The sequence below is a fragment of the Rhinoraja longicauda genome, chromosome 10 (assembly GCF_053455715.1).
Source record: "Rhinoraja longicauda isolate Sanriku21f chromosome 10, sRhiLon1.1, whole genome shotgun sequence".
In the NCBI taxonomy this organism is placed as follows: domain Eukaryota; kingdom Metazoa; phylum Chordata; class Chondrichthyes; order Rajiformes; family Arhynchobatidae; genus Rhinoraja; species Rhinoraja longicauda.
The window spans coordinates 26,009,450-26,024,992 of NC_135962.1; the positions used below are offsets into that span (position 1 = coordinate 26,009,450).

The window sequence follows — 15,543 nt, forward strand, 5'->3', positions numbered from 1 at the left end:
ATAGGCGCGGTCTCGGAGGGCCGATGGCATGTGCGGGCGAAATGTCCCGTGGCGTGACGTCGGCACGGGTGCATGCTTGCCAACTCGCTCGCGAAGGCGCTGTAGGGTGGATGAGGGCGGTTCCTGCTGCCCCGGCCCCGAGGGCACGAACTCCCCGGACACTGTGAGCGGCGACCTGTACACGAGCTCCGCTGAAGATGAGGCCAGGTCCTCCTTAGGCGCAATCCGGATGCCCAGCAAGACCCATGGTAGTGCGTCCATCCAGTCCATGCCGGAGAGTCGTGCCTTCAACGCTGCCTTCAGCTGCCGGTGGAACCTCTCCACCAGGCCGTTTGCCTGCGGGTGATAGGCCGTGGTGTGGTGCAGCCGCACACCCAACAGGTGGGCCATGGCCGCCCACAGCTCAGAGGTGAACTGTGGCTCCCGGTCCGACGAGATGACCCCAAAGCGAGCAATCCAATGCGCGGCCAACGCACGAGTGCATGTAGCTGTGGATGTGTCGGCCAGCGGTATGGCCTCCGTCCACCGCATGAAGCGGTTCACCACCGTGAGGAGGTGGGTGATGTCCCGGTACGGCGGAAGAGGGCCCACAATGTCCACATGCAGATGGTCGAAACGCCATCGGGGTTGACCGATCTCCTGGAGTGGCACCCGGACGTGGCGTTGGATTTTCGCCGTCTGGCACGGAATGCAGGTGATGGCCCAGTGGCCAACCTGCTTGTGCAGACCGTGCCACATGAACGGCGCAGCTACAAGTGCCTTCGTCGCCCGGATGGATGGGTGAGCCAGCCCGTGGACCACGTCGAACACCCTCCGGCGCCAGGCAGTAGGGATGATGGTACGCGGCTGACCAGACGACACATCACACAATATCGTCGCTCCTCTGGGGCCGAGAGGGACATCTCCCCATCCATTAGCTGGGCCTCCGCCAGGGCAGAATAATCAATGCCGGGCACCACTTCGAAAACGGCGTCGACGGCGGGGCGAGACAACGCGTCGGCCGCCCGGTTTTCCTCCCCCTCGACGAAGCGAATGGAGGTGGTGTATTCCGAAATGTATGCCAACTGGCGCTGCTGTCGAGCGGACCATGGGTCGGAAACCTTTGCCAGGGCGAACGTGAGTGGCTTGTGGTCCGTGTACGCGGTGAACGGGCGACCCTCCAGGAAATAACGGAAGTGGCGCACCGCCAGGTACAGAGCTAGGAGCTCGCGGTCAAATGCGCTGTACTTCCTCTGGGCGTTGTTGAGGTGCCGGCTGAAGAAGGCCAGGGGGCGTCAACCCCCGTCCATCAGTTGCTCCAGCACGGCACCAACCGCCGACTCTGAGGCGTCCACCGTAAGGGCTGTTGAGGCATCCTCTCGTGGGTGAACCAGCAGCACAGCCCAAGCCAGGGCCTCCTTCGCGCCGTCAAATGCTGTTACCGCCTCGTCGGTCCACACGACGTCCTTACGCTTCACCGCCAGCAGCTCGTATAGCGGCCGCATGATGTGGGCCACGGATGGCAGAAAACGGTGATAAAAGGCCACCATGCCGACGAACTCCTGCAGGCCTCGCACAGAGGGTGGACGACGGTTGGCGTCAACTTTGTCCGGCAGGAGAACCGTGACTTGCGAAGTCACTCGGTGGCCGAGAAAGTCTATTGTAGTCACTCCAAAGCGGCACTTGGCGAGGTTGATAGCCAAACCGTGCTCGTTGAGCCACTGAAAGAGCTGCCGGAGGTGGACACAGTGCTCCTGCCGCGAGCGGCTGGCCACCAAGATGTCGTCGAGGTAGACGAACAGAAAATCAAGCCCGCGTCACACCCCGTCCATCAACCGTTGGAATGCCTGCGCGGCGTTCTTAAGGCCGAACGGTATCCACACGAACTCGTACAAACCAAACGGCGTGATGATTGCCGTCTTAGGCACATTCTCCGGGATTTGATTATAGCTGCGCACCAAATCCACTTTCGAGAAGATTGTAGGCCCGGCCAAATGCGCGTTGAAGTCCTGGATGTGGGGCACGGGGAACCGGTCCGCGGTGGTAGCGACATTCAGCTGCCGATAATCCCCGCAAGGTCTCCAGCCACCGTTTGCCTTAGGGACCATGTGGAGTGGGGACGCCCATGGGCTGTTGGAAGGGCGGACGATCCCCAAGGACTCCATCGTGCGGAACTCCTGCCGTGCCAGACGTAGCTTATCAGACGGCAGTCGGCGTGCTCGTGCGTGGAGGGGTGAGCCGGTAGTTAATATGAAATGGACCACCCCGTGCTTGGGGGTCGTCTACCGGAATTGCGGGGTCATAATTTCCCGGAACTCTGCCAGGACCCGAGCAAAATAGGAATCCACAGACGACAGAGGGCGTGCAATGGGCTTATCCAGGCGCAACGCGATGGGCTCCATCGTGTCGGCGTGGACCAAGCGCTGCTGCCTGACGTCCACCAGGAGAGAATGAGCCCACAGAAAGTCGGCTCCGAGCAACGGCTGGGAGACGTCGGCGATTGTAAACTGCCACATGAAATGACAAGAGCTGTAAACAATGTGAACCGTGCGGACCCCATACGTACGAATGTGGCTTCCATTTGCAGCGGTGAGGACGGTTCCACACTTACAGAAACAAATGTCCACCAGCGAAGGGGGGAGGACGCTCAGCTCCGCCCCGGTATCCATGAGGAAGCGATCGCCGGAGCACCGATCCCAGGCGAAGAGGCGGTGAATCTGGCCGCCCGCCGCAGGGACTATTGGCAGCCGGCCCCGCCGTTTCCCGGGAACGTACACGACTGGCGGCATCGTCGGGCTGCAGCACCCCAGCGCTGGTGGTAATAGCACCAGTGCTTACTGTCGGTGCTGCATGGAGCCTGCAGGTGCAGGACCCGCAACGGCCGCGGGGAGCGATCTCACAGGCCTCTGGGGAGCAGCTGTCACTCCTTCCACAGCTCCCCCGCCCGACCGGAGGAAATCGGGCGCTGCCGGAGTGACGTTCAGCGTGCTGACGTCATTCCAGCGGGTCTGCGCGCCTGCCGAGGGCCCGGGTGTCGTCGAAGGAGGCGTCGGTGAGCTGCAGGCGGATGTCAGCCGGCAGCAGGTGCAGGTAACTGTATTCGAACATTAGGCACGGCCTGTGCCCATCGAGCAGCGCGACCATCTCTTTCAGGAGGCTAGATGGGCACCGGTCGCCTAAGCCTGGCATGTGAAGGAACCTTTCAGCCCGTTCCATCCTGGTGAGGCCATAAGTTTCTGTTCTCTAGTCCAGTCGAGTTTGCGAGAGAGAGATCACGCCTAAAATCCCGTCTTTTATCCCCATAGCTAAGGGCCGCCCCCCTGGACTGGTCCATTCCCGTGCCAAGGGGTTCGGTAGTGGTATGGCCCGACCCTTGGGAGCCGCCACAAAGTCAATGATCCAGTTGCATAGGGAGTTGCCGAAACCCAATTCCACAAGTTTGACGATGTGCTTTGACGGGATGGTGTTGAACAGTAGATGTAGAACAGGATGATGTATGTGTTCTTATTAGACAAGTGGACAGTGCAGAGTGGAGAGCCAACAAGATTACAAATGCTGTTAATTTGTAGTGGCAGAAGGTGATTTGAAGTGGGTCCAGGTCATCGCTGAGGCAGAGGTTGCTTTTTCTCACAACCAACCTTTCGAAGCACTTGATCACAATGGATCTGGAATGCATTGAGTAATAGAGGAGGTAAATTCCAATGTGGTATTCACATGGGATGAATGATCTCCTCTGCTAAAAGCATTTAGCAATTATTAGACTGGTCATTGCAAATTATACAAATTGTTCCAAATCGGATAAACCTGATAACAAGTGATGTAAAGATTTTTATAGATAAGACATTTTTTTGTTAAATGCCCTCTGAAATGGCCAGTCAGTTGTATCATTATTGCTATTTTAAAACAAGATATGGATATGGCAAAATCTGTACCAGCACAGTTGAATGTCCCCCTTATGAAATGGTGCAGATTGATATCTAAATTGCGAGAGTTTTCCCACCAAAAGACAGCAGCATAGTTCCGCTCACAGGATCAGACTTTGATTCATGCAATGTGCCCGACTCCTCCATTACAATCCCCAATAGCTCCCAACGAACTTCTTTCTCCAAAGACCAGAGAGACCTTTCCCCTTCTAAGAAGTTATTGAGAATTCCTGCATAGGATGCGGTGCTGTGGAAAGCCATCAGGAAGGAGTGGACTTGGGAGTCCTCAATGACTCCAAGACCCATGATCAGCATCAGGACTAGCATGGGGCTGGTAACCACCACAAACACTCCGCCTTCTGCTGATGAATTTGTTCTCGTAGTTGAACAACGCTTGACATACTGGAAATAAATAAAGGGAAGAGAGTCTTGCCTCGTGATAATCACCTCGACAGACATGACATTGACTTCAATGTCTAGCGGGCACTAAGAGTGGCTTGATAGCACCACCATCACCCCCAAATATGCTGCCTGAGCTGTGAAAGGTATGGAATGCAGAGACATGTAGAACTGTAGTTACTGGGTTACAGAAAAAAGATTCAGTCTGAAGAAGGGTCCTGACCCGAAACATCACCCATTCCTTCTATCCAGAGATGCTGCCTGTACTGTTGAGTTACTCCAACATTATGTGTTTATCACTGAAGTAACTCAGCAGGTCAGGCAGCATCTCTGGAGAACATTGACAGGTGATGTTTGATGGATAGGGGACCCTTCTTAAGACTGATTGTTATTGGAAGGATGGGGGGGTTAAAGAAACCTGGAAGAGAGGAGAGGCAGGACAAAGCCTGGCAGGTAACATGTGGATACAGGTTGGGGGAAGGGGGGGGGGAGGTCGTTTAATAGACAGATGGTTGGACAAAGGTCAGAAATGAAAAGACGGAAGGTGTGAGACAAAAGGATTGAAGAGTTGCGAATTGTGAAGCTAGAGGAAGGAATGTAGGTGGAAAGAAAGGGTGGGGCACAATGGCAGGATGTGGGTATCTATATACTAAAACTAGTTTGTTATCTTTTGTGACTAAACTTCAGCCAAAACGGTACACCATAGTGCGACAATTTTAGGCCCACCTTACTCACCATTGTCACTTTAGTGATAATGCAAGTAGTTTTATTCATATCATATCATATCATATATATACAGCCGGAAACAGGCCTTTTCGGCCCACCAAGTCCGTGCCGCCCAGCGATCCCCGTACATTAACACTATCCTACACCCACTAGGGACAATTTTTACATTTACCCAGCCAATTAACCTACATACCTGTACGTCTTTGGAGTGTGGGAGGAAACCGAAGATCTCGGAGAAAACCCACGCAGGTCACGGGGAGAACGTACAAACTCCTTACAGTGCAGCACCCGTAGTCAGGATCGAACCTGAGTCTCCGGCACTGCATTCGCTGTAAAGCAGCAACTCTACCGCTGCGCTACCGTGCCGCCCGTATTGAAATCGGTCTTACATTTTTAAAGTTATTCACATTTTAAAGTTTAAAAGGAGGGGAGGGGGGGAGGGAGGGGGGAAGGGGGGAGTGGGGGAGAAGGGAGGGGGGGTTGAGGAGAGGGGAAAGGGAGTACAGGGTGCTTCACCAATCCAGGAGAGGTTTGGGCCCAACGGGTCCACCCTGGTCTAGTAGTCAACTAAAATTGGAGAATTCAATGTTGTGAGCTACCCAAGCGGAATAGGAGGTGCTGCTCCTCCAATCTGTGCATGGCTTCTCCCTGGCAATGGAGGAGGCCCAGGATAGAAAGGTCAGTATGTGAAATGGAAAGGGGAGTCACAATGGTAAGCAGCAAGTAGGCCTTGGTGGACTGAGCACGAGTTTGGTGAAACAGACACCAAAGAGTCTACACATAGGTACAGGGGGGCCACTTCGGGAACACCAGATGCAGTAGATGAGGTCAGAAGGATATAATTACCAGACGTGTCTGTGGCAGCTGAGGAGCAAATCAACAGTGGTCACATAATAACTTGATTTTGAAATTTATATTCCTTAATCAGCTCTGGTTTTGAATCCTGGATTCAAATTAACATTTCAAATTATGAGGAAATTCAAAAGAGAATACATGCCAACTAAAATTAATCCAAATACTAAATGAACACTTAACTTAAAGGCCAAATAATTAATCAGCTGTGGTGAAAAATTAAACAGTAACTGTATAGGTCATGAAAGGTCATGAAGACCTTTGAAAGACCTGTGCTGGCCCAGCTGAAAAACATTACAAACCCCCTGCTGGACCCCCTGCAGTCTGCATATAGGGCTAATAGATCGGTGGACGACGCAGTCAATCTAGGCCTGCACTTCATCCTCCAGCACCTAGACCGCAAGGGGACCTATGCCAGGATTCTATTTGTGGACTTTAGCTCTGCTTTTAACACCATTGTGCCAGAGCTACTACACTACAAACTCTCCCAGCTGACTGTGCCTGAACCCCTGTCAGTGGATCATCAACTTCCTGACAGAAAGGAAGCAGCATGTGAGGTGGGGAAAGCACATCTCGGACCTGCAGACCCTCAACATAGGAGCACCGCAAGGCTGTGTACTCTCCCCTCTCCTTTACTCTCTCTACACAACAACTGCACCTCCACAGACTCTTCTGTCAAGCTCCTCAGGTTTGCGGATGACACTATCCTGATTGGACTGATCCAGGATGGGGGGGAAGTGACACAGCTGGCGTCCTGGTGCCATTGCAACAACCTGGAGCTCAATGCTCTTAAGACAGTGGAACTAATTGTAGACTTTCGAAGAGATCCCCCTCCCCCCACTCACCATCAACAACACCATAGTTACATCTGTGGAGTCATTTAAGTTCCTTGGAACCATCATCTCCAGGGACCTTAAATGGGGGGCCACCATCAACTCCACAGTCAAAACGGCCCAACAGAGGATGTACTTCCTGCGGCAACTGAAGAAACACAATCTGCCACAGGCAATGATGGTTCAATTCTATACTGCTATCATTGAGTCCGTCCTCACCTTCTCCATCATGGTCTGGTTTGGCTCAGCCACCAAGCACGACATCCGGAGGCTGCAACGGATCATTCGCACAGCCGAGAAGGTTGTTGGCTGCAACCTTCCCCCCATTGACAAACTGTACACTGCGAAGGCCAGAAAGCGAGCGGGCAAGATCATCTCTGACCCCTCTCACCCTGGCCACAAACGCTTCGAAGCACTTCCCTCTGGAAGGCGACTCCGGACTGTAAAAGCAGCCACAGCCAGACATAAAAACAGCTTTTTTCCACGAGTGATAGTTCTACTCAATAACCAAAGTCTGTAGTCTCTTTTGTGCTCTGGTTTATTTTCACCCACATGTTTAGACCGTAAAGTTGTATCCTTATTGTTTTGATGTGTTTATGCTTTATTCTTAATTGTTAACTGTATGTTTGTGTTGTCATTTGTGAGCGGAGCTCCAAGGCACATTCCTTACATATGCATACTTGGCCAATAAACTTACTCATTCATAAGTGGTCCTGTTAGCACATATTTTACAAAAGCAAATCTCAGATGTGCTCCAGTTAATGTACTTACAATTGCATATTTTGGTTTGAATATGTTTTGCCAGAGATAGACAATAGACAATAGGTGCAGGAGTAGGCCATTCAGCCCTTCGAGCCAGCACCGCCATTCAATGCGATCATGGCTGATCACTCTCAATCAGTACCCCGTTCCTGCCTTCTCCCCATACCCCCTCACTCCGCTATCCTTAAGAGCTCTATCCAGCTCTCTCTTGAAAGCATCCAACGAACTGGCCTCCACTGCCTTCTGAGGCAGAGAATTCCACACCTTCACCACTCTCTGACTGAAAAAGTTCTTCCTCATCTCCGTTCTAAATGGCCTACCCCTTATTCTTAAACTGTGGCCTCTTGTTCTGGACTCCCCCAACATTGGGAACATGTTTCCTGCCTCTAATGTGTCCAATCCCCTAATTATCTTATATGTTTCAATAAGATCCCCCCTCATCCTTCTAAATTCCAGTGTATACAAGCCTAATTGCTCCAGCCTTTCAACATACGACAGTCCCGCCATTCCGGGAATTAACCTAGTGAACCTACGCTGCACGCCCTCAATAGCAAGAATATCCTTCCTCAAATTTGGAGACCAAAACTGCACACAGTACTCCAGGTGCGGTCTCACCAGGGCCCGGTACAACTGTAGAAGGACCTCTTTGCTCCTATACTCAACTCCTCTTGTTATGAAGGCCAACATTCCATTTGCTTTCTTCACTGCCTGCTGTACCTGCATGCTTCCTTTCAGTGACTGATGCACTAGGACACCCAGATCTCGTTGAACATCCCCTCTTCCTAACTTGACACCATTCAGATAATAATCTGCCTTTCTATTCTTACTTCCAAAGTGAATAACCTCACACTTATCTACATTAAACTGCATCTGCCATGTATCCACCCACTCACACAACCTGTCCAAGTCACCCTGCAGCCTTATTGCATCTTCCTCACAATTCACACTACCCCCCAGCTTAGTATCATCTGCAAATTTGCTAATGGCACTTTTAATCCCTTCATCTAAGTCATTAATGTATATCGTAAATAGTTGAGATGCAAGCGAATAAAGATTTTGCATGATCAACTGGGCATTGGTGAACAACAAGATCAGTCAAGCTTCTTCTTAACCAAAGACATTTAAGAATTGAAAAGGAATTGGTGCCAAATTGGATACAAAGAGTAGGAACAAAAGCAGATCAGCTTAAGAAAACGGAAAACGAGACAGAAAAGGAAAAGTAAAGATATAAAAAATAATTTGGGCATTTTAAGTCTCCTTAACCTTTTGATTCCACACCCATTACCTTACGGGAAAGAGAAGGTGTTTAGTGGTCACTGGCAAGGATGATTACATTGTTACAAGTGCACTTAAGCTGATAACTTTCTGCGATGTGATGATCAATTTGCTCAGTTGCAGCAATATCATGTAAATCCTGTGGAAGGCACGCGAGATTTGATGAAACTAAATAACAGCACCACACCAAATCAGCAAACATAATAACTTTGACTTCACAGGATTCCCTCTCTCTTCCTTGCGAGCTTATCTAATTGTGCAACCATTATTGAAACTTTCCTTTGGCAAATCCTGACCTCTAATCATGGCAAATTTAAAAATAATAATTTAAACTTGGCAAAAACAACTCATTTCTTATTACATCCTTAAACAAATGCATTTGTAATTAATTATTGTCTTATAGTCCTAAATAATTTGGTATGCAGTGACATAAATATATAAAAATATTATCCAACCAACTTCAAATTAACTGTAGAGCACCATTCAGAAACTACTGTAAAATAAGTTTTTTTTTAAAAACATGCTTTCTATAAATATTTAATCTGCTTTTATTACCTGATTCAAATGTTGGCATCCTTAAGTCACCTTGATTCAATTCTGTGCCGTATTTTAATTTATGATATTTTGCCCTTTAGAAAGAAATAAAATTGTTAGCATATATCATTCTTTTAAAAAAAATCTTAGTGAAGAGTGCAACGGTAATTCCCAAAATAAAAAAGGGAAAAATCAGTCATTGTTCCCACTCCTATGGTGTTCCCTCAATCAAAAGCAAGGCAAAACTGCTTGATGATGTACCAAGCTTGATTGTTGACTATTGCCTTCAACATGAAAAATGTGCAAAAATCTATTACCTAAGTTTTCAATGTTTTTGAAAGCAAAATACAATAAAAATCAATCTATTCATATAAATATGAATACATTTATGAATTATATGAATTTATAGTCAGATAATTTATACAATTCAGTGTGGAGAATGTTCAAAATAGTTAAAAATTGCTGACCATCATTAGGTCTAACAGAAACAAAGGATAAACCTGACACCAACGTTTTCCCATAATCAAGAACAAGTCTCACCGAGATACTCCCTCTTCTCCCTACTCCAATCAGGCAAGAAGTACAGAAGTGTGAAAATGCATACCTCCAGATTCAGACAGTTTCTTCCCAGCTGCTATCAGGCAACTGAACTAACTAGAGAGCGGGCCTACCCTACCATTGGAGAGCATCAAACTATCTTTAATCGGACTTTACCTTGCACTAAACGTTATTCCTGTTATTCTGTGTCTGTACACTGTGGTCAGCTTGATTGTAATCATGTATAGTCTTTCTGTTGACTGGAAAGCATGCAAAATAAAAGTTGTTCACTGCACCTCGGTACACGTGACAATAAACTAATCTGAGTCCGGAGAATCATTAGATATAATGGCACATAAATAACACAGGCATAAGTTCCGGTTTTCAAATCAGACATTATTCGAGGTTGGGCGGAAGAGTGGCCTCACTGTTTCAGTGACCTGGGATCAACCGGTGTTAATTCCCCTCCACCCCACCTCCTTCATACAGGTATGGTATGGGGAGATGTTTAAGTTAGAGATAGAGAGAAATAAGTGAGGTAATGGTATTGATCCGAGAAGCGGCCTAGATACGGCATGCTCTTCAAGGTGAGAAATGTTTCAATGGTTCAATGATTTTATTGCAACAAATGCACTGCACAATGAAATTCTTGTACCCATCACCATATTTTGGCGCCATTTACAAGAGAAAAAGAAAAGGTTGCAAAATGTCATCCCACCCTAATGCAGTTTTTTTCTGATGGTGCTAATGCTGATCTCCCAGGCACAAGTTATGATGACTCAGTCACCCTGCACAAACTGGCTGCATCTATTTATGTCACAACTGCGTAAACCAAGGTGTTTTCACATGCAGCAAGTATCCAGTTTAAAAAGGAAAATAAATCACAATATATTAACAAATATGGCTTGGGCACAAAAAAACCCAATCCATTGTAAATAAAGGAAAACACTTACTTTGAAACTTATTTTAAGCTTCACATATATTACCACCAATATTATCACATTGGAATTTACTATTCTGTGTCTTTATTACTATATTGAAAAATTCATGCAAGGGAATCCATGATCTTAAGATCAACAAACTAAAGTTTCATTCTCATTTTTTAGATTTTACCACAAATAGCAGAAAGGTGCTGCAATTAATAGCATTGCTGCCTCACAACTCCAAGGACCCAAGATCAATTTTCCTCATGGTTGTGTGGCTTTCTCTTGATTGTCCCAGTTTCCTTCCACATCCTAAATTAAGCTAAATGTTTGGTTAGACACAAAATGCTGGAGTACCTCAGCTAGTCAAGCAGCATCCCTGGAGAATATGGATAGGTAACGTTTCGGGTCAGAACCCTTCTTCAGACTGATTACAGGGGGTGGGAAAGAAAGCTGGAAAAGAGGAGGGGGGGGGATAGATCAGGGCTGGTAATAGTTGGACAGGCAAAGGGATTATTTGATAAGCAAATTGTTGGACCAAGGTCAGAGATGAGGAGACGGGTGCAAAGCCGAGAGGATAAAGGTTTGACCGCTGAAAGAAATTAATCTATTTATGCAGCATCTTTCATAACCTTAGGGCATACTATTTTTTTGTTGGCAATTGAGTGCTTTTGGAGTGGTATTACCACTGTAATAAATTCCATGGTGCCCAACCTTCATTTAAGGTCCTGCAAACAGCATGAAATAAATGACTAGTTAATGTTAGAGGTACTTCAACTATGAAACATATAACTATTCCATTATAGAAACAAAATTCGTGTCTTCATCACCTTGCATAGCTGCATCAATTTGTTATTGCAAAATAACAGAATGCAAAAAATATAGAGAGACCTCTTAGCCCAAAGAGCCCATATCGACATTTATGTTAAATGAATATCCCCACCAATTTTCTTCATCTATAAATCCGTATACTTATTTCTTCATCTTCCACCTTTCAACTTACCATTAAATTTGACCACACCGTTTGCCACATCTACACTTTTTGGGTGCACATTCACAACCATAAGGTACTTTGGGTGAAGAATTTCATGTTGTATTTTTAGCCACGCAGTCTAGCTTTCAACTGAGAGCTATCCTTTTCAGCCAATCTTCTCAGTTCTATTAACATACAAATCTTTGTGGCACCTTCTCTGACCATCAATCTCAAATTTATAAAAATGTAGGTCAGAATTGTGCACCAGGTTCAGCATATTTAACATATCTGTTCTTAATTTGGTGTCTAGGAATGAATTAAGTTCTTAGCTTGATTTGTTAACCTTATTTAACTGTTTGTCATTTCTGCATCTGCACTTCTAAATCCCTTTATTCCTCGTCCATTCTTATATGTAGTCTCATTTTCTTCCCATCAAAACATACCAGCCTACAATTACCTCCGCTGAATTGATTTGTTAATTTCATTAAAGATACAAAAATGCTAAATTACATTACTGTTTAACATGTCTATCTCATTTTGATGTATTCTACCTCATTAATTAACCCAAATCACACCCCTCCATTAAACTTAGCATTACCTACAATTTAGAAACACTCAATTTCCTAACTCCTATACACGCCCTGCCTGCTAACAACAGCATAGTCCTCACTGTGATATCTTATCATAAACCCTTTTGAAATAATATCTTGTATTATATCACCAATTGATCACTTAAAGAATTCAATGATCATGTATACATTTCATTTTGAAATTCATTATTACAAAGGGACTGATATCAGCAGACACAGAACTTACAGAAATTCCCCATATCAAGTGTCGGCAAGTTCAGTACTTTCATGTATGCGATTTCTTTATAATTTTCCAGCACCAGACTCAGTACAGTGCATTTTCTTCATCTATAAATCCACATGATTACAGCCGAGTGTCAGTATTTCTTGATTGTTTAAAAAAAATGCTTAACAGTGTCAAATGTTTGTTTCATAGGCTGTTTTAATATGTTTAATAATTGCTTTAAGTTGAATAGAAAAATTACTGTCTAATAAGCTTTGGACTTTATTGAATGGTAGAAACAATCTTTTAACAGCCAGCTAAAGAGGGATGTAAATTAACTGGCTGTCAAAAACTTTTCAATATTTCAATAACCAGACCTTATTTTCCTGCAACATCACATAATGAATAAAAGGCCCTCCCACAGTGCATCAACTTGCTGTAGAGTTTGCAGCCAGTCTGACAGCAATTTATCTATTATTACATTTTTAATATCTCCATCATTTATTGGATTAGAAGTTTTTAATCTCCTAACATCAATAACCAGCTAACATAAGAGTAAGAATAATTCATTGTCAACCGGCTAACATAAGAGTAAGAATAATTAATCAATTAAAGGTCCTTAAAGCCTGCACAGCAATTCATGATCGAGAGCGGATTTTCTATTTCGGCACTATTTACCTGCAGTATCTACATCCCTTGATTCCCTTAGTCCAGAAAGTTAATGACCTCTGTATGATTGAGCCACTGAGTCTCCACAGACTTCTGGGCAAGAGAATTCCAAAGTTTCGCTACCCTGAGAGAGAAGAAATATCAACGTTTCCTTGTGTCCCCTCTCTACTTTAAAAAAAAACATTAAAATGCACGAATTGACATATATCTTGAGAGAACTCACAATACTCAATATAAATGAAAATCAAAAAAAACCTGCAAATGCGAGAAACATGAAATAAAAACAGAAAATGCCAAAAAAAACTCAGATCAGGCAACATCTATGGAAATAAAACAATAATTTATGTTTGGGAGCCTTCATGTTAACTGTTTCTCATTCCACAGATGCTGCCTGATCTGCTGAGTGTTTCCAACATTTTTATTTTTATATAACTTCATGTATTTTGTCAACAGCTCAGAAATAAGCCAATGAAAAATGTTGTAATAATATGCTCAATAAATCTATGTATCATAAGTCCGATAAGTGAAATACTTTAGTCCACTGCATGGTTCAAATGCGAAATGGGAGGGGCAATGTTGTTACCAGTGCTGTTATTATTGAATATAATTTGGATACAGGATAAGGTATCACAAAATGCTGGAGTAACTCAGCGGGTCAGGCAGCATCTCTGGAGAGAAGGATGGGTGATGTTTTGGGTCGACACCCTTCTTCAGACGGATGTCAGGGGGGCGGGACAAAGAAAGGATATAGGTGGAGACAGGAAGACAGTGGGAGAACTGGGAAGGGGAGGGGAAGAGAAGGACAGAAGAACTATCTAAAGTTAGAGAAGTCAATGTTCATACCGCTGGGCTGTAAGCTGCCCAAGCGAAATATGAGGCCCTCCAATTTGCAGTGGGCCTCACTATGACACTGGAGGAGGCCCATGACAGAAAGGTCAGACTGGGAGTGGGAGGGGGGGGTTGAAGTGCTCAGCCACCAGGAGATCAGGTTGGTTAAGTAGGACTGAGCGAAGGTGTTGAGCGAAACGATCGCCAAGCCTGCGTTTGGTCTCGCCGATGTAGAGAAGTTGTCGTCTGGAACAGTGGATACAATAGATGAGATTGGAGGAGGTGCAGGTGAACCTCTGCCTCACCTGGAAAGACTGTTTGGGTCCTTGGATGGAGTCGAGGGGGGAGGTAATAGGACAGATGTTGCATCTCCTGCGGTTGCAGGAGAAAGTGCCTGGGGAGGGGGTGGTTTGGGTAGGAAGGGACGAGTGGACCAGGGAGTTACGGAGGGAACGGTCTCTGCGGAAAGCAGAAAGGGGAGGAGATGGGAAGATGTGGCCAGTAGTGGGATCCCATTGGACGTGATGAAAATGTTGGATGATAATTTGTTGGATACGCTGGCTGATGGGGTGGAAGGTGAGGACAAGGGGGACTCTGTCCTTGTTACAAATGGGGGGAGGGGGAGCAAGAGCGGAGCTGCAGGATATAGAGGAGGCCCTAGTGAGAGCCACATCTATAATGGAAGAGGGGAAGCCCCGTTTCCTAAAGAATAAGGACATCTCTGATGCCCTGGTGTGAAACACCTCATCCTGGGCGCAGATGCAGCGTAGACGGAGGAATTGGGAGTAGGGGGATAGACTTTTTGCAGGAGACAGGGTGGGAAGAAGCTTTACTGCATTTAAACGGCCAAGGCCAACATATTTTATTCATTTAAGAGATACTGACATTTTTGGCACTATCTTTAATTTGTTCGAGGAGTCTATGCTGATGAGGCGTTGTCTTGAAGCACTATGGTAGGAAAGATATTCCAATATCACCATTAGGTATGAATTCCATGATCTTGACAAACTAATGATAAGAAATAGCAATTCATGTTCAGGTTAGAATGTTGCATGACTTGAAGGGAACCCTGCAGTGCTGCTGAACCCATATACCTCATAACCATAAAACCAGGGCAGAAATCATCCTCAATCGAGGGACCACCTCAGAAATGTATCTTAGACCTTCAAAGTGATTGAGGCAGTGAATCTGGAGAATGTTATTAAAGCCTATATACTGAATTGCAGTGTGCTGGTGATAACGAAGGTGAATGTTCAACAGTTTCTTTTTCCCTGGGTGATCTTTCACTTCTTAAATTCTGATAAAGCTCATCCAAAGAAGTGAAAAGTATTCAATCACACTCCTGATATAGATAAATGTTAGTATAGAAGCCGTAAGTGTGCTCAGGCATACTTGTCCCAAATATTTTGTGCCAAGACAGAATAGAAATGTATACACTACCACTTCAATGACAAGCCTAAAAAGGTAGGATACTCCAGTGGAACGAGGGATGTAAACATGCCAAGCCTCATTTATAAGGACAAAAATAAATGACAGTG

At 45.8% G+C, this 15,543-nt stretch overlaps 1 protein-coding gene across 3 annotated transcripts in view; it reads right to left on the reverse strand.

Annotated features, from left to right (window-relative positions):
• Positions 1-15,543, reverse strand: part of strn3 (striatin, calmodulin binding protein 3) — a 122,229-nt gene that overhangs the window by 68,927 nt on the left and 37,759 nt on the right. For all 3 annotated transcript variants that reach the window (XM_078406445.1, XM_078406444.1, XM_078406443.1), the window contains exon 3: positions 9,305-9,378. In XM_078406445.1, the coding sequence (XP_078262571.1) occupies positions 9,305-9,378 (74 nt within the window). The remainder of the gene's footprint in view (positions 1-9,304; positions 9,379-15,543) is intronic.